General features: G+C 41.2%; 1 protein-coding gene across 1 annotated transcript in view; it reads right to left on the bottom strand.

Moving 5' to 3' along the window:
* Nucleotides 1-5,295: 5,295 nt before the first annotated feature.
* Nucleotides 5,296-20,367, bottom strand: part of LOC108437279 (ephrin-A2) — a 120,804-nt gene continuing 105,732 nt past the window's right edge. The window contains exons 2-4 of the mRNA XM_017714274.2: nucleotides 16,797-17,089; nucleotides 10,271-10,336; nucleotides 5,296-7,249 (exon numbers count right to left, since the gene is read on the bottom strand). Coding sequence (XP_017569763.1) covers nucleotides 7,128-7,249; nucleotides 10,271-10,336; nucleotides 16,797-17,089 — 481 coding nt within the window. The 3' untranslated portion in view covers nucleotides 5,296-7,127. The remainder of the gene's footprint in view (nucleotides 7,250-10,270; nucleotides 10,337-16,796; nucleotides 17,090-20,367) is intronic.

Below are 20,367 nucleotides of genomic sequence, written 5' to 3'. Positions count from 1 at the left end.
GTGCAATGCATATTGCTGTTGTCTCCAAAATGGTAACTTTACAGGAGAAGGAAAAAACCTACTTCACTTATAATGTAAGTCAATGGAACCAGAATTTTTAGTCCATTCATCATGAAATTTACATGCAATGTAAAGGGGAACATGTATTTTCAAATTACATCAAAAACTGAAAAATGTCAAAAATGGAGATACGAGGTTTTCTTCCGACAGCAGTGATATGCTAGTTTTGGTGGTGACCAACATACCGACTTCCACTGCTGCTGACCAGCATGCCAGCTTCCAAAATGTCAAAAAATATATGATAGTTTTCCTGGTGACCAGCCATGCTAGTCTATGCTCATTTATCATGACATTTGACACCATGTAAAGGGCACTGCTGCACTCCAGTGATTGAGAAAGATAAAAATGGAAATAAATGGAGATGCTTATTTTTTTGGACAGTGACAAATTATGGATAGAATAATAGAGAAGTGGTTCTTTATTTGATATTGACGATTCAAGCAGCCGTGCTGACTTGACGTCATATGCTGAGTTCTGAGCTGAGAACACCATCCTGACTTTCCAAGGAGGAATTCCGAGTTAAGGGGGTGTTTCCTTAAATTTTCCTAGTCAGAGGTGGAACATCCCAAGTTAGGAGCTTCAATGGAATGCAGCATCGACAGCAGCAATTAGCACTGTGCACACTGCATGCCTAAATTGCCACACATTTGCCTCAAACTGCATTAAGTTGTTAAGCAATCTTGTTTTTTTATGATTTTTGACACTGTAAATGTGCTGTTTTCTATACAAATGGACAAAAGCATGCAGCTAGCTAAAACATTAGTAGCAACTTTAAAGCTCAAAGTTTTGCCTATTTCGTAGCAGATAGCTAGTCAATTAGAGATTGCTTTAGAAGTTGACACATTTGAGGTAAATGTGTGATGATTCAGACATTTTTAATTGAAATGAAATAATTGAGACCCTGCAGTGACAAACCTTTCCACCTTTTTTTGGATTATTTAGTTTTCTTTGTTATTTTGTACGACCTTTTACATTATAAAACTTTTCTTTATATATTCAAATACTGGGCATCTCATATAATGGTTTTCATTGTAAGGGCTCAATTGGGGGCCTATAAGCTTCCATTACTTGCTAGCAATTGTGGTAACTCAGTATAAAGTAACACTATACAGTGATGAAAGTACATTTTCCTGTAGTGAAGTAGTTTAATGCATTACAGTTTAATTCTTGAAATCACATTACAGTTTCTGACTATAATTCTGTTACTTACATTACTCACATGCCTCTAAAAGAAAAGTATTATTATGCAGGATGTGTTTAAATCATACATTTCCTCTATATATATTATTATTCATGCCAGTCCTTGTACATGATTTGCGCTCACATGTACTGCTGACTGCATAAGTTTGCTTGTGAACATGACAAGTGCAACATGAGCACAGAAAACACTGTAAAGCCAGCAGGCAATCTGTCAAAGCATCTAATGATGCTGATGGTACTGAAAGATGAAGTGGTGAAGAAGCACGAGCCTCAACCTCACCTAAACAGGCCAGACTCGATTTTCAGCTCTGTAAGCATCAGCAGAACTGTGTGCATTATTCAAAAAGTAAGTGTTAAATGTTTAGTGAAAAGTAAAAATTTTTTACTGTGATTGGCTTTTTCTCCCCAAGCAAAGTATTGAAAAAGTTACTTTAAAGAAAAGTTCTGAGAAAAATCAAATTGACGTGACTTTCCTCGTCCCCCAAATGTAGTAGATTAGCTGAGACATGTTCGGCTTCCAAAATTTGGTTTAGGTTTAGGCTTTTAGTTTAGAACTGAAGCTACATGGCTAATGGAGCAAACAAATAGTGGAAATCAATAGTCACCCAAACTGTTTCCACAAATATATGCCAACATCTTGTACTCTTCTTCTAGCTACATAAATACATTTTTCGGTTTGTACAGTTGATAGTGAGTGATACTGTGTTCTAAACCCCATCGACTTGTCTGTGTGACCTCTATTAGCGACAGAGGGAACCTAAATTTTTAGAATTAGGTTAATCGGATTTTTACTGGCAAACAGTAAATATGCACTAAGTATATCCTTTGAATAATTTTCAAATGACCTAGAAACGGCCAATTTAGTTTCACTATATTACAACCCCAATTCCAATGAAGTTGGGACATGTAATACATAAAAAACAGAATACAAAAACAAAAACAGAGTACAACCCCAATTCCTGGGACGTTGTGTAAAACATAAATAACAACAGAATACGATGATTTGCAAATCTTTCTCAACCTATATTCAATTGAATACACTACAAAGACAAGATATTCAATGTTCAAGAGGATAAACTTTGTTGTTTTTTGCCAATGTTCGCTCATTTTGAATTTGATGCCTGCAACACAGTCCAACGAAGTTGGGACAGGGGAAACGAAAGACTGGGAAAGTTGAAGAATGCTCAAAAAACAGCTGTTTGGAACATTCCACAGGTGAGCAGGTTAATTGGAAACAGGTGTCATGATTTGGTATAAAGGGAGCATCAACATGCTTCTCAACGTGCAATTGCAAGGAATTTAGGGATTTCATCATCTATAGTCCATAATATCATCAAAAGATTCAGAGAATCTGGAGAAATCTCTGCAAGTAAGCAGCAAGGCAGAAAACCAACATTGAATGCCCGTGACCTTCGATCCCTCAGGCAGCACTGCATTAAAAACCCACATCATTCTGTAACGGATATTCCCACATGGGCTCAGGAACACTTCAGAAAACCACTGTCAGTGAACACAGTTCGTCGCTCCATCTACAAGTGCAAGTTAAAACTGCCATGCAAAGTGAAAGCCATATATCCATACCAACCAGAAACGCTGCCAGCTTCTCTGGGCCTGAGGTCATCTGAGATGAATTGACGCAAAGTGGAAAAGTATCCTGTGGTTTTTGGAAAAATTGTTTTTGGAAATCATGGACATCGTGTCCTCCAGGCCAAAGAGGAAAAGGACTGTCTGGATTGTTATCAGTGCAAAGTTCAAAAGCCAGCATCTCTGATGGTATGGGGGTGTGTTACTGCCCATGCATGGGTAACCTGCACATCTGTGAAGGCACCATTAATGCTGAAAGGTACATACAGGTTTTGGAGCAACATATGCTGCCATCCAAGGAACGTCTTTTTCAGGGACGTCCCTGCTTATTTCAGCAAGACAATGCCAAACCACATTCTGCACGTGTTACAACAGCGTGGCTTCATAGTAAAAGAGTGTGGGTACTAGACTGGCCTTCCTGCAGTCCAGACCTGTCTCCCACTGAAAATGTGTGGCGCATTGTGAAGCGTAAAATACAACAACGGAGACCCCGGAATGTTGAGCAACTGAAGTTGTACATCAAGCAAGAATGGGAAAGAATTCCACCTACAAAGCTTCAATAATTAGTGTCCTCAGTTCCCAAACGCTTATTGAGTGTTGTTAAAAGGAAAGGTGATGTAACACAGTGGTAAACACGCCCCTGTCCCAACTTCTTTGGAACGTGTTGCAGGCATCAAATTCAAAATGAGTGAATATTTGCAAAAAACAGTAAAGTTTATCCATTTGAACATTAAATATCTTGTCTTTGTAGTGCATTCAGTTGAACGTGGGTTGAAAAGGATTTTCAAATCATCGTATTCTGTTGTTTTACACAACGTCCCAGGAATTGGGGTTGTACTTTCCTCTCGGATGTAAACTTGGTGGTCCTAATTTTGCGCAGTGCTTCCATAAGCATTCCCCTTAACCAATCACAAGACTGGCATCTCTTGCGCTGCCCACTCAGAACAGTTTCAGAGTCAGAGAAACTTCTTTATCCAGTTCCAGTCACATAAAGGCCGGATAATGATTTTAGTCCTGTATGAGTGATGGAGCACACTAGCAGTGTTAAACAAAGAGCTGTCAATCAAGCTGCTCAGTGGCCACACCCACACAGTTTTCAGATGGAGCTGTTGAAATAGGTTGAATTCCAGAGATTGTTAGCAATGTTAGCCTAACGACTCAAGTTCTAAACTTCCTTCTAAATAAGCAAAATCTGGCCACCAAGCTTGCATTTGGGGTGAATGGAAAATCATGTAAGCTAGACTTTTCCACCCATTTCTTTAAATAATGAGTAGTAATGGATTACTTTGTTCAACCAACTCAACACCGTTGTTTGCTACAGTAGCCTCATGGCTCAAATAAAAAAACTAAAGAAGCTAATTTTGGCCTCCAGACTTGCCCTGGCTAGTTTGCATTTGGTTTGACTGCAAGGGGACAGTTCTGTAATTGTGGCCAAACAACTGCTTGAACTGATAATTGCATAAATATGTTCATAACTTGCTTAATCTGATAAAGAAGCAACATGTGAACATGGGAACTCCGAGGGAGCGTCAAAGAGCGCTCAAAGTATTTTAAACCAACATATCTTTCAACATTTTTGCTCTTTTTTCAGTTGTATATCTGCAGGAAGAAAGAAAATAGCCACAATTGTGGGGGAAACATCCAAATACACTTTTGCAATTATTCTATCATTCCAATGACAGACTCCCTGGCCTGGTGGTTACCATCTCTGCATGAAACACACAGCATTCAGAGCTATCAGCCACCATTTTCAGAGCCTCTCGCTGCCATCATCCTGGATAAGAGCTGTCCACAGGCAACCACATTTCCTGCCCACTGGATGACCGAACACCGAAGTGTACGTGTGTATTTAGACTTGTATGTGTCCATCAACTGTTAAAGACAGAGAGAAAGTAGTTGCCTCTTTCAAGCTGAAAATCAAAAGACCAGTAGTTACTCTGCCACTTTTAGATCTCATTAATAAGACATGGACAGAAATGGGCAGCTATGTTTTTCAAGTCCAAAATCAAAGTAGGAGCTTTTATGGAAGCCTTTATTTTGGGGTAGGATTGATATGGCTTAGATTAAGTCCTTGGAGGAAGGCTCTGGATGTCATGTGCCTTGGACTGAAGGTGTCTTCTTTGATTAAAATGTGTCTTATCCTTCTGACTGAAGGTGACCAGTTAAAATGTTCATTTGAATATGAGGATATTAAACGTTGTTTAATTGAAATGTCAAACGTCTGAGAAGTGATGTTAATTAACCAAATAATGTGCACAGATTTAGGCTTTAAGCGATGTTCTTAAATTACTGTTGAAATTTCTTAATAAAGGGAAAAATCGGATTCTAAAAATGTTATTATTAATTTAAGTCATATCTGAAAACCGCAGCCCAAAACGTTGAGTTCAGGGAAATGCGAACTTGTCGTACTGTAGCACTCAAACACACTGTGCAGAAGAGAACAGATTCTGCTATAGACAAAAAGCTTTATTTTCATTTTTTTCCATTTTTTTCCTGTAGCTTTCCTCTTCCCGAAACATTGGAACATTTAACAGGAACGCAAATTGTTTTCGCCACATGATCACCAAATAAAAATGATCTGATAAGAACACCGTACAAGGCTTTGTACTTGAAATGAGAGAGAGAAAAAAAAAATCATTACAGGACTACAAGTACCAGAATGTGATACAAGCAGGAAACAACAACAACAATAGCAAACATCTTGACTTCTCTAGACTTGTTCGACTGCAGAACTGGTACCATCATTGCTCTAGTAATTCGAGGGTCTACATTTATAATTTCATATTTTCATATCACATATGAATAATGTCCGCTGCTTTTTTGAAAAGTAAAGTAAAAAATAACATGGAATAAAGCAAAATAGAAAAGTTCCAACTACCAGTTAAAAAAATTTTATTCATTTTTTCGATCTTTCCGATGTTCGACGTCGGCTCTCCCCGAAATCTTTTTTTTTTTTTATAACATTTTTTGTACCGTCACAAAATAATTCAACCACACGTATAATCCCACCAGTTTTTTTATCCTCTTCTCTTCTTGATTTCCATAATATAAGCGTCCACTCAAGCAGAAGTGCTACTTGAATTCATGACCCCCCACGATTAAAGTTTTGAGGCATCCGTTCTTTCTCTCACAGTCTGTTCGCAGCGGAAGGCCTTGATCGTTCCAGTCTCACAGTGACCAGCTTGGTTCTGAGTTCAGGGCCTTCGTTCTCCAGGATTGCTCACTTCAGAGAAAAAGTGGGTGGGCTGAGGGTGGGGTCGGGGTGGGGGGCTTTAGTGCAGTTGCAGGAGATCTATGTGGAGCTGTTCGTCACATAGAAAAAACATCACATTCAGAAAATGGAGAGAGTCAGAGAAAGAGTGAGAGCAATAGAGACAGAAGGAAAGAGAGATAGATAGAAAGAGAAAGAGAGAAAGGTCTCGAGACAAGAGAGAAAGACCTGAAATACACAAACACTTCACCAAACACAGCATGCCCCCCTTCCACTTGGCACTGTAGCTTTGTGACAGACAGATTTGTTTTTCTGATTGAGCACCAGTGAAAAAAGGCCATTTGTAACTATTATTATTATATAGATATTTTTTCATCTACTCAACATTCTTTTTACTGTATGACAAAAAAGATTGTAATAAAAAAATCTACACTTTCCTTTGTGATGCGTTTCCCCTCCCGAGCCTGCGAAGCCCCGTTGACTGCCTGTGATCTCGAACCAAAGCCAAATGCTTCCTGCTCCCCTTCCCTGTATAAAAGTTAAACTAGTGTCTTTGGCAGATTCACAGAAAAGACCCTTTCCTACTCTGAAAGACTAATGGAATTTTTTTTATTTTTCCAGAAACGGTGTTGGGGATTTCTCAGACAACACGCACTCCCTCTCACTGCTGCACAAAAAAAAGGAAATGTGTACATGTACCAAACTACATGATCAACAGGAACAACAGTGGTTTAGACAGTCAGTGTGAATTTAGGGCATGTTGATAGAAAAGCACAGAGACGAGTCAAACAAGCAAAAATCACTCTGGAGGCAGCGGGAGGAGGACGGTTAGCTATCTTGGCGAGTGATGGGAAAGCAGTGTTTTCTGCTGGGGTCACGGTCTTTTCTTGTCGGCTGTCCCATATGATCGGATGATGAGCGGCCTGCGGGAGTGGCGATGCTAGGGATGGTGGTCAGAAGCCATAAATGGAAATGGTATTAGCTGTTGGTGGCTAACTGGAGCTGTATGGGGGGATCCAGCAGCGCTGAGCTTCAGGCTGTGCCAGGTTTGGGGCTGTGGTGGGCTGCTGTGCTAGGAGGGGCCGAGTAACAGCAGGAGCATGACCAACAAGAGAGAGAGACAGGGGGTCAGCGCACGGCTGCTGTTGGTGTCGTCCGTCAGAAAGGGCTCCGGAGACTCATATACCGAGTCATCTAAGGAGAGAGAGAGAGAGAGAGAGAGAGAGAGAGAGAGAGGCACATTTGAATCATACGTTTCTGAGTACAGCTGCAGAATTTATATAAACTTTAAATATAACACTGAAGGACTGAGAGGCGGACTCAGTAAATGACAGTGCACTGATGGAACGCTCTTGTCTTGGTTGACCTAGATTAAGTTGAAAAGACGGATGCAGCAGTTTTGCTGTCACTCCTGCAATGCAGATAGCATCAAAGAGCACCTAACATACTGTACTCACTGGTGACACTTGTCAGGAGCAGGTTTTTGGATTTTTGTAACACCAATATCATCAAAACATTCTCCTAAATGCTAAAAACATACATACCTACACAGCTTCATAAGGAGCCAGCTGGGCTACCTTGGGGATAACTTATTTATATATATATGTAAATATACCATGACACTTCATGATATTTTCGAGATACATGATATGTGGGAACAGACTAATTATGCTCTCTTTGTAATGAAACATGCAGTTTATCAGTGTTCCACAGTATGTTCAGGAAAATATCTTTGATATGACATTTTCATCACTATAACAACAAATATAATGCTAATTGAGAGAATATGCACTTTTTAACCTTTAATGGCTGCTATAAATGCATAAAAACACACATTTACATTTACACATTTATATATATACTCTATACACTCAAAAATGCAGCAAAATATATTTAGAAAAACATTTTTAAATATATTTGCTTTGCATATGAGCAGGGTTGAGATTACCACCCCAGTCTGAAATAAGATTAGGACCGTGCTCTGGCAGAGCGCGTGAAAATAAACAGAGGCATAGCAGACTTAGCACAAGGAATTATGGTAATGGTCGGAGCTGAGCTGGCGGGCAGGCCAGACGGGTCGCTTTGTATTAGAAAGCATTTCAGTGACAGGCAGCCATTCTTCTAACGCTTCCTCTCTAACATATGAATACGGCATTTCACAAGGACCCACACTCCAAGGAAACACAATTCAAGCCTGTGTGCCAAATTCACACTCAGTCAAACACTGAATAAAGTATGAAACTCGCCAACTGCTGCTGGACGTGAAGAACTAACGGGGCAGAGGAGCCCAGTGCTTACACTGCAGACATTACAGCAAAATCTGGCTATTATCTGCTTATGATTAATTTCAGCATTGACTGTAATACATTTTACAGTAATGTGATTCACAGGCTCAAATTAGTGAACACGAACATTTGATGTGTATTTATTGTACTCCGAAAGACCACAACATTTAGGCGACTGAACTTCTGTGCTAAAACGTCTGTATTTTATTCATTTTTATTGTAAATGTAACCCAACAAATACAAATGATATTTCTCCAAAATGCTAATCCAAATAGCATACTTAAAAATCCATTATGTATTGGTATCAGCAGATACATAAATAAACTGGCTAATTCCTGTCTTACTCCCTACGTTTTTTGTTTGTAACCTTTTGTACACAAATATACAAATACTGTTACACTTCTGGTTTGAAGTTCTGGCGGCAGCAAAGAGGTTCAATACAATCCATCAATGCAATTGAGTTCAATGCCCTAAATATTGCAACAGTTACAGCTTTACTAAATCAATCACAAACCTATTGATTGGGAGTGAGGCTGTACTGCAGTTAACAACACCTTGATGTAAAAAAATAAAATTAAATTAAAAGCAAGCCAAACTATGGTGCATTCACAGGAAATGAAGTTGTCCACTAGCTCTGCAATATGTAGCCTGTGCTGGATATGGTTACAGCCCTGTGCTGCCAGAGTCTGCTGGCAGGGAGAAGTGGAATTGTTTATCACTGTACTAGGCCTGACCCCAGCAATTCTCGCGATTGTTTCCCTCATCAATCAAAGCAAGATTAGCGAAACAATAGTTTTTTGTATTGTTTTCAAAGTTGTGAAATGAAGCTGTTTTGAAGGCCACACACTGTATGTTACCTCAGCAGACATTCTTATGAACAAACAAGAGTGTGAGAGGGGAAAAAGTGTCATCATTTCAAATTTGCATGTAATTGTCTTAACTGCTCACTGGAACTGATGATCTGAGGGCTAGTCTGTTTGCTAACAATTACATCAGGGCTAATGGGCTGTTGCACCCAGAGCGGCTAACTCTCTTCCAAATTTATAACATGCTCTGAAAAGGCACGACTCTGGAAAATAACTCTTTCAAATGACACCATGGCAAATATTGACAAACTCCACTTAACGCTCCATGGCACCTAATGGCATTCCTCTCGGCCTTGTACAAATACCTGTAGTGTTATAGCTGACTCCTGCGTCTCGATTCAGCTCTCATTGACATTGGCCAGGTTTAAACACTAAAGGCTAAAGGTTGCTGTTTACTGGAACCTGGATTAGCCTGTGCTTTTTTCGGACGTTGACACGTAGCAGCCTGCACCAGATGCCTTAGAGAGGAGGGGAAGGTTAGCTAGTGCGGCCTCATAGCAAACCTACCTAAGACTCAGGGTTAAACAAACCAAGCTTTTTTGTTTAAGTGCAAGCTGTGCTGGAAGATGGACGAGCAAATGCCTGGCTGGTAGGCCCTCTGTGCTCCTCAGAGATGATTAGCCGCAGGTCAGATGTTTTTCTGGATTGTTATCTGGCCCTTGTCAGATGAATAACTTCCTATAGAATGTGCCCTGAGGGGCCACCATTATCTGTTTCAGTGGTCTTCAGAGGTCAGGCCATAAACTATCAAGTGATGTGTGGAGGTCTGGATGGAGAACTTTGTTGTTCATTCACAGCCTGGGAACAAGGCTCAACCTTAAATCAAGTTAATGCTGTGGATTTTGTCCACCAGACAGGATAATACAAGTGTTCCTGCTTCAAGACTGTAGTAGAAACTCTGCAAGATCTCTTGCTGGGATAAAACACCAGAAGATTTCAGTGCAGGACTGCAAAACTTTTGGTACCAATGTGCTCACGTCACCAGGCCTTGAGCATAAATAACAGCAATAGGCAGAACAGGTTCATAGGGCATTAAGGTCTTTTGGGTTCATGGACATACTCACTTGTGGGTTTGACATAAACTCTTAACTTCAAGCAAGGCTTCCCAGCAAGGTTTGGGTGTGGAGAGGCTGTGGAGAAACAGAGAGACAAAGACGTTTACTTTTTAAACAAATGGCATCACAGACATTTTCCTCTTTCTTTTTTCCAACATGTTAAACTTCAACAAAAACTGCACTGAAATCCGCTGAAAAATGCAATATTTAGGTGTGATCCCTGTAAAGGATGTGTTAACTTTTACAAATGACTGTGTATTTATTTTGAAATTTAAGCTTTGAGTCACATGCTATCACTGTGATTGCTCTCATGTGAACTTCATGTCAAGTTAGCAACTGTCTGAAAATGACAGGAAGAAAAAATCTTGCTTATGTTGCTTAATTACTGTTACCGTTATTTACTTTTAGTAGAAGCAGTAATAACAGTAGTATCTCTGTACATCATAGGCACCTAAGCACATCAGCTAATGCTTGTAGACATGCCCATCAGAAATGTTCCTGGAAATGTCAGCAGATGTACTTAATAATTTTAGAGATAATAATTTCTGGTAATTTAAGGGGGGGGGGGGGGTTCCTAATTCTGAAGGAAATGCAGGAGAAAGCACAGTGAATTTAAAAGTAAATATTTTCCAAGGTTATCTGGCCCATTAGGAAAATAATAACAACAAATAATGGAACACATGTACATTAAAACATGTATTCTGAAGAAATTAGTCGACAACAAGGATGTGCATTCAGACTAATTTTGATATCCGAGTAACTGTAGGGGTGAACTGATGACTGAGGACTTTGACTGACGTTGATGCAGGGCTGAAGGCTTACAATTTTAGGTGACAGCCCTGGTGTTGCACAAAAATTTAACAGAACACCGATAAATACGCTTGAAAACATGTTTGATTATTAAGAATAGCTATTGGACACCCGTAGGTTTTCATGTTGGATCAATAACAGAGGCTGCCTCTTCGGATGAGTTAATGAGCTAACAGTGCTAACTGGAACAACACTGGATGCTGATAGAGACTTGCGGTCTCCTACACAAAGTCTTTTCTCCTCAGTGGACAAAGTGCCAACACTTAGTTTGTCAGAGACTTTGTCAGAGAGTTTCTGGACCTAGCTGACATCAGCTAGAGTAATTCAGTAGGGCAGTTAATGCATAAGAATGTGTAATAGTATGATTGTAATATAATACACTTAGTTCCTTGTAAATACCAGGAAACTCACCAATTTTACAGTCCTGTTTAAAATAAAATCGATGTTTCATTAAATTGTTGTCTGTATACTTTCTGTATATTTATGCAACGCATACAATGATTTCAGTAATACTGACACCACGAACGGCTAATTGAGCACATCCCTGGTTTCACAACACTCTTTACACAAGTTTAACCAACAAAGCTGAAATCTTAATAAAACACAGCAATCCAAGACAGCAAAAACAGCCCTGGTCATAGAGATGCTTTTCGCTCTGAGCAAACATGAGTTCATCATGTTAACCATCAAGCCGCCTGCTTTGTGGCTCAAGTGTAAAGAACAAATCATCACCACTCCTCTGGCAACCCATGTGGCTGCACACACACATTCTATCTCAGACACACACACACCATATGGCTTTGAGAAAAATACTTGTGCTCTATGCACCTTCAACGATAACATCAGTGGCAGACCCAAACTGAAGAGCGAGCTGAATGAAGCCTTTTTTCTCCCTCCTCTTCAAAAGCTTGGTAATGTGTTTTTGACCAAGGACAAATTTTTTAAGAATACAAATGGAAGACTACTCACAGCTGCCATGACATAGTTCTTATTCTATTATTCAGATCCATAAAAATTCCTTCGTTCTTGCCGTCCTCAAGGGTTTCACACTAAAAGGCTCTTGCAGCTATATTTTGCTCTAACAGGTGTTCTCATGTGAATGGACATAAAAATTGCCAGTGGGGTTCCTTATACTGTAAGAAAATACAGAGTTGGAAAAAAAACAAGCTGAGATTAACAGCCCTAGATTAATGGGCAGAAATCAAAGCTGGTCATGATTGGACTATACTGTAATTTGCATTCGCTCATGTATGCTATCGTGATTGTAAATGAGAATGGTCGATGTAAATGACAGCTCCATTGCATGCTAAGTATGGGAATGCTTACAAAATTATGTGGAGTGAAATCTCAGTGTGATAAGCAGATTTCTCAAGAGCAGTTCAAAGTGACGGCTGATCACAGCTGCTTGACGGCCCTTGGTGTTGGACCTTATAACCCCAAGCTGCAAACTCCTACTGATTCACCAGCCATTACTTCTGCATTTGTGTGTCGATAAGGCGACAGGGTATCTGAAAATTTTGAGGGTTCAGATATGTGTGTGTGTGTGTGTGTGTGTGTGTGTGTGTGTGTGTGTTTGAGAACTATGAACTGTTGGTATTTCACAAAGCAGGAGTTATCTGGATAACTTAAGCTACCACTTAAGTTAAGCTTCCTCAGTTCTTTTCCCACTGGACAGACTTGACTTTGAGCTTAGTTTACCCAGATAACTAAGAAATCCTGCTTTTTGAAATTACCCCATTACATTTACAAACGTTTATAAAGAATTTCTGTTAAAGAACCGTACAGTACACTGAAATGCAGGGTATAGCAGGACACAAGCTATCATATCACCTTGTTTTTTGTATATTCATTTTAAAGTATCTGAGCAAGAGTATTAATATTTTATACAAGCAACCTACACATCTCTGTTACATATGTAAACTTTGTTTCCAGCATCTACCATTTTTTAAACAATTCAACTGAAAACATTTAGTTTTACTAGTATAATTGTAATGGACAGTGGGGCTGGTTGTAACAGTTGCTGAAAAATCACAAGTCAATTCATTGCTATGTTTATTGATGATATAGACAAGCTTTACAACCTAACTATATCAGTAAGAATATGTGCATTCAAATTAAATTTAATGATTAAATTAAATAAAATTATGTGATTACTAAAAATAAGCTATGTTGAATATAATTTAAGTTTTCATCACAAAGTAGAAGAGCAAATATTAACATTATAAAATAAAAACTAAATATTCAAGACATTTATAGTACATTTTGACTAATCTGCATAAAAGCCTGAAAAAATTTACTTTATGTGGAGAACTATAGACTTCTCTCATTGTTTGCCTTAGCAGGCTTTTTTTAGTCTTACTTTAGTCTTAGATGCTATATAACAGCATAGAGAGTAATTGTGAATTCTGTAACAAACAACTCAATCAATAAACACTTATGATAGAAAAAAGAGAATCTCAAAAAACCTGAGGTGACCACAAGTACATTCTACCTCTTTAACTACAATAACAATTTTACTACGTTAGCTTCTATTTTGAAAGAACCAAGAATAAGTGGCTCTTCTGACATATAATCCGTTTTGCTCCAATAATCCATTTTGGTATCTGTATTTTTAAGAGTGTATGCGTACATACGCATAAAAGAGTGATGATCGTGGGATGCATTATCCTGTAACTAGCAGCAGTGTGCAGTATTTTCTGCTCATATGTAAATCTTAGCTGTATATAGACAGTCCTGTGAAGCTGCCACAGTTGCCGTTCATTTTCTCAGCCACTGGGGCTGGGTGCGGTGGGGTCAGTCCTGGGGTGATGGAGACACTCTTTTGTTTGAGGATAACCAAGCTAAGCCCCCTTTCCCCCTCCACGACCTATTCCTCTGTGGTAGCCCCCTTTTGCCCCATAACCCCAGGGGCCATGACAGCTACAATACTGGTAGTAGCCAAACACTTCTCTGAGGGAAGGAGGGCAGAGAGCCCTGTTGAATAGCTAGCATAAGTGCTTCCCTGCCCAGGCTGCTGTCTGGGACAATGGCCTGCCTAGGATCGAGCGGCGGGGCGGGGAGCATTAAAAACAGCTCAGGACACGGAGAAGAATCACCCAGGCCTGAATGCAAACTTTGAACCCCCCATTCTTTCTTTCCTTCTTTGTCGTTCGACCTCTCCATCTCCCGCCTCGCCTCTTTGCAGGACTGACAACGTCCTGTGGAGGGGAATAAGTTTCTAGACGCCCTGCTGATTAGTGGGGGGGTTGACATTTTTGTGATGCCCATTGCTTTTTCACTTAGCTCAAATAGCTTTCCATCACAGAGAAGATAATAAGCAGTGAAATATGGACCATATGTGGTAAGATGGACAGTCTTGCAGACTTGAGGTGGGCCTGAAGGGGCTGCATGGTGCCAAGTAGGGCTCTTCCACTGGCCTCATGCCTCCAGAGATACAGGACCTGCTGTTGCTTCAGCAGAACTCTAACCAGCAAAGAGCATGAACTCTCATATACACACTACAGAACATGTGCACTAGGCATAGCCTATGAAGATGAGGTGCTTAGGTGAATGATTTGCTATTTTACATATTGTATACTATAGTTTATGGTGTCACAAAAAGGGAAAACAGCACCACTATTACCTACCATGTCTTGTATTTGTATTTATTTATATGTATTTGGTAAAATATAAATGATTTGGAAATTTTGTAAAGAAACTCATCCTGCAGGTCTCATTGCTACATTGATCTCCTGCATTTGAGAATGTTCATTAGAGAATGAGCGTTTCCAAGCCTTTTGGTTATTAAGGACAACAGATGGCAGCGAACATTCACAAATGACCACATAACCAGTGATTATAACAAATGTGCTTTTAGTCCTCAAATGAGCCATTTGTACGGTTCTGCTTTTAGGATCAAGTGTCCTAACACATAATGCATTATTTTCATTGTGTGCAGTGAAGAGCGACAGGTCCTCAGAGGCCCATTCTGGCAATATGGCAAAGCCTCACCTCTGTACAGAACATACTGGCCAAGCGGTGGCTCTCTTACATCATGGGACAGCCAGGGCTGAGAAGAGGAATCAGTTAATGAGCTGTATTAATTTAAGATGAAAAGCTAAGTTCAGGTTTTCTGTTTTTTCTCTTTATCCGTGAACTTTTCTCTACAATCCTCTCATGTTGTAACAAAAACACACAAACACACACAGTCAGGAAAAAAAGTGCAAGTGCAACAGGGAAAACTAGAGTGAGCGGGGGAGAAAAACAAAAAGAGCTGAAATTGCCTCATTAATGCATCCGGCGTGCTGCCCTGAGCCTTTCCCTTTTGCCTAGGCCCAGCGGGAGCCCTTTTTATCAGGCCAAAGGACACCTTTCGCTGAGCCATTAGCAAAACAGGGACAGATGCACCCTGGCAAATCCCCCCCCCCCGTCATGCACCGGCAGAGAGGTGGATGGAGGATGGACTGAGCGTACAGGCGAAGGGGTGCGGCCGCTGTGACCTTGGCCCAGTGGGCGTGGGCGTCCAAAGGACGAGACGTCAGCACTGATGGCCCAAGCACTGTCCGGAGCCAACCCCCCCTATCCCTGAGGTTAATGGCTTTTAGCTGTTCCTGTCCAAAAAATGGTAATGACCGCCGCCCCGGGCTGTCGAGAACGCAATTACCCCCATCAGGTTTCCCCATACTAAATATGATTTAACCAATCAGCATAATTTGGAGAGTGTTCCGCTTGGTGGCGTCCGTAACTGGTTTTGCGCTGATCTTGCCCTGCACGGTTAAGTGCTGGGCTAATAGCGTATGGGGCATTTGACAAATTGACATTTTCATCCAGCGGAGAGCTCGGGATGCACCAAAAAAGAAAAGGAAGGTCAAGCAAATCTGGACCAAGGGATGCTCAGAAGGTTCAAAGCCTTCGTTCATCTTGTATACAGCTTGAATAAGCACATTCAATGGAACATGCATTATGGCGGCAATGTGAGTGAAGGTGAGGGCTGCTAAAAACAGAGTCAACACTGCAGATGATGGTTCGATGGCATAAAACGGTAGCTGGTTCAGAGCCCTGGGAGGGGGACAGTGACATGCAAGCCAAATAAAACTACAGAGCAAAGCCTATTAATTAAACCCCTGCCGTTTGTGTGCCTCACTCCCTTGCGCTTCATAAAACAGGATCAGGTTGTCCTTCAGAAATGAGCAGCAGGCAAATCACAGTAGAAGAATTACTGAGAAAAGAGCAACTCAAGGATTGGGTATGTTTTACTGTCCTAGAAAAATCATTGAAAATACCTTTTTTGTAACTATTCACTGTGTTCAATAATCATCTCGATCACCTCCACCTAATACTGCCAACTTGCCTTCACAAGATTAACATGCCAAATCTGACAGATGATGAAGAACTGTTAATTGCATTTAACAAATATTTACAAGTAACAAATGCGTCCAAAATCTTGAAAATTCAATGCTGATTTATGCTTACTGCTCATCAAATGCCAAATTAGTTTAGTTTTTCTCTGCCATTTATTTTTAGAGACAGCTGCCTTAGTGACACGTTATTGATTACTGGACATTGTGAAACTTGTGCACCCAAGAGCAGGTCTTCCGCTGCCTTATGTATCCTAGCTCCTGTAATTCGAGAGACTTCAATTAAGCAGATGATCAGCCCCCGAAGCAATAGGGATACCTGGTCAGAGGGCAACAGGAGACATGAGGGATTCTGTGAGAAGAGTAGGGGGATGGAGCAAGTTACTCACAGATGTAGTAGTACTCATGTCCTGGGCGGAACTCAAAGCCCAAAGAGAAGGGCGTGAAGAGTTGGAACTTCTCAGAGAACTTAAGTGGCCCGTTGGGGCTCAGGGGGCGATTGCACTCCCAGCGCTTGAAGCCCTTGATAAGGTGGTTGCAGGTGATGTAGCTGTCATAGCTAACCATGTAAAGGACGTAGCGCTCCATGCGCTCCGGTGGCAGTGGCACCTCGTAGTGCGGGCAGTAGATGTCGAGGTAGTCGTTGATGGCTACCTCCACCGTGTACTCTCCATGTACAAACCTACAGAAAAAACACAGGCAACAAACACAATGTTATTACATTTTTGTGACAGACAAGTGAATATAAAGAGGACAGAGAGGTCCCAATTCAAATCTGAAGCCTAGCCAAACGTAAAATTGGAATGTGAGGTCATTAACATCAAATTGAACTTCAAAGGAAAGGAGAACTTTGTGCTTGTTGGAGCAACTTGAAATATTATTAAATGCGTTTTCAAGATACAATAAAAGTTTCCAAAAGGCGGTACAAAAAACCAAAACATACCAGTTTAGAATGACTAAAGTGATTTCATGCAGCCCAGCAAATCTAACTTATTGAACTGTCTACTTGAAGTGGTAGTGGTATTTATATAATCTCCAAAAACACAAATATCAGATCAACATTTGGTATTGGCAGGTGCTTAATGGTAAATGGACTGGGTTTAGGGCAAAGAAAAAAATCTGGACATCCCTACAGGAAGCTATAAAAACAAAAAGCCCTTGAACTAGACTTTTAGGAGTGCCAAAATGATCTCAAGCTGGTGCAAATAGCTGATGGCACATGTCACTCATGCAGGAGATATTCTCATTGCACCCTGTGACTAGGGGTTGAGTGGGGAGGGGAGACGGGTGAGGATAATGTGGGCCAGTAGTGCTGAAGAGGGACTGACTGGAATGACCAAGCAGCATAGGACAGGCAGAGATTGACAGGGGTTCACAGAGTGAGAGCGGCTTCATTAAGCGCTTTCACAAGGTCTGGCTCTCGCCCAGCTTGGCGAAAATGAGTTTGTCGGCCGGGGCAATTTGGATACAAATTGAGCACCTGCATGGTGGCATGAGCTGGCTAAATCCCGAGGACTGCTGCAGCTTTGCTTGAACCTACGGCTCTTGGCACACCCCGGTCAAATTGCCCAAAGATGACTGCGCATGTAGATGCAGATCTGTTCCATATACCGGTCCTATTCTTAGCTCAAGGCATGTATTATATTTTTAACACCATTTCACAGCCGGGAAAAGTCATGAGTCGTGTTCTCTTTGGAGGAAGCATTCCTATTTCTTCTGCCGTGTGAGCTTTATGTGAATGAGATGTGACGGCTCTGGTAGAAAGATCTCAAATGGTATGTTATCAGCGCAACTGACACACCTACTCCATAGTGTTGCAACACTAGGGTACAAAAAGGCCTGTCAAGATAAGAAATACACATATTTTCTAGTGTCCTGGAGTGCTAAATTAAATTTAGTCAAAAAAAGGTACGGGGAAAACTCTGGCTGAGTTTTGGACAGGATGAGTCTGAGTGCTTAGCAGAATTTATACAAATTTATACAAAAGAAATATACAAAAAGGTCCAAAATGGGTGGAAATACACTTCATGGTTCATTATGAATACTGCACAGAAAACCAGACACAAAGCCCCTCCACTCTTTTGTCCTCAGAAAGACCTTACAAAAGCAATGGTGCCAAAACAGAACAGGCTAGCACCATGGCCCTCTTTAGACTATAGGCTTAAGTCTATGTTTATAAGAACAGCACCCAGCTCTGCAGCCTGGGGTCTTTGAAAGAGACAGGGGGCAGGGGCAAGAGGGGGGTAAGGAGCAAAGAAGGAGGCTTGGAGTAAGGCTTGGCATCAGATGACAGCTAATCTGGGTGTGGAATTACTGTCAGAGGGCTGTGGAGGGGCCAAACTCCAGCTGCCGCCACGCAAGGCTTCTCCAAACGCCTCCCTTCCTTATCGCTGCTGCCCAGAGATCAATCCCTCTTTTCAGTGCATGTACTTTTTTTTATTTCTTTTCCCTCCTGTTCCCTCCAACATGTCACTTTCTTCTCCTTCCATCGTTGGCACCCTTGAAACCCACACATTGCGCGAATGCTGACAGCCTGCTTGACTCTCCCTCGCCAAGCATCCGGTCCCCCGAAAGAGCCTAAATAAAATATAAGGAGAACCTGGCTGTAGTGGCCAGGATTATCTACTTTTAGAAAAGAACACTTCATCCCATTTCAGCAGAGAGCTCTCTCTATTACTCTGGCGTGGTGTACAAAAGAATACTTTTGTTAGTACTGGGGTGCTGCACTTCACGCTCTCATGCTCAGGCCATTCTTTTGTTCGTAAAAGTCTTTGCCTTGCAGTCTGATTAACCCTTTGCCAGTATTTGTTGTGGGATGCTTAAGGCAGAAAAGCTAGTGAAAAAGTTGGGTTTGCCCAACCTTTCTGATGCAACTGATGCTGTCTAAATTTAATCATCCTGCAATAAAAACATGTGTTAGGATCCCTTTAATGGCTATCACATCATTATGGCACAGTGCGAGAGCATAACATCTCTCTTTTGGATTCCTAATGTGTATTATGTCTCAATAAATCAATAGCAATACCTTCTCCTACCTCCCTCTCAACTGGCATTAAAGGCAATGGAGGCTGCCTGACACTTTAACATTCCCAAAGTCTGAGTAACTCCTTTTGATTGAGACTTGTGGCTGGGTGTAAACAACGACCACAAGGACAATGGCTGGTTGATGTAGGTGGAGCTGAGAGGAAAAGGAATGAGATGACAGATGAAAATATCAATAAAAGCAGCCGTTGCATTTAGAGTGAGTTAATGCATGTGGCTAACAGAACTGCGTTCATCAATCACTCCGTGGTCTTCTTATTGCTCTTTGAGCTTCTGATTCAGGATCAGCCTCCCCAAACAATTTCACCCAATTCAGAGCCATTAGGAGACAAACATCCACTTATATGATGTTTACTTCCCATCTGATCTTCAGGGTATCAACTTTCTCAAATACTGATCGATGTCAGGCCAACAACAAAATAGGAGATAAAATCAGCTACGCTGCACGCTGAACAAAGGCTGACCATTTCGGCAATGGTGGTTGAGAAATGTGGTTAACGCAAAGCCTAAAAGCCTGGCCTCCCTCTAATATCAGTGCCCCAGCCGCGCGTCATTGCAACCTCACTTTGGTCCTGTATCCCACGCAGACCTACCCCTGCAGTCTCTCAATTGCGTGCTCTCCAGACAACTAGGAACACATGGCGGTGATTGATCAATTAGGCTTTCAAACTAAAAGTCGTGCACAGACTTTGAAGCTCCTCGAGAGGTTGGTGCTCTGCTTGGCCACCAAAATCCCCACGGGACTTCAATTAATCAGACGAAACTGTTTGCATTCGCTGTGTTTAGAAGAAGGAGATTCCCAGTGTGAACTTTTCAACTGGTGCCGCTCTCCCAGGGGTTTGAAGCGTCCTGATTTACTGTTGCATCAGGCGCGCCACAGCCTGCACTGCGCTCCAGCTCTGGTCTTTATGACTTCCT

This window comes from Pygocentrus nattereri, chromosome 15 (genome assembly GCF_015220715.1).
Source record: "Pygocentrus nattereri isolate fPygNat1 chromosome 15, fPygNat1.pri, whole genome shotgun sequence".
Lineage (NCBI taxonomy): Eukaryota > Metazoa > Chordata > Actinopteri > Characiformes > Serrasalmidae > Pygocentrus > Pygocentrus nattereri.
This window is presented reverse-complemented; position numbering and strand designations above follow the sequence as displayed.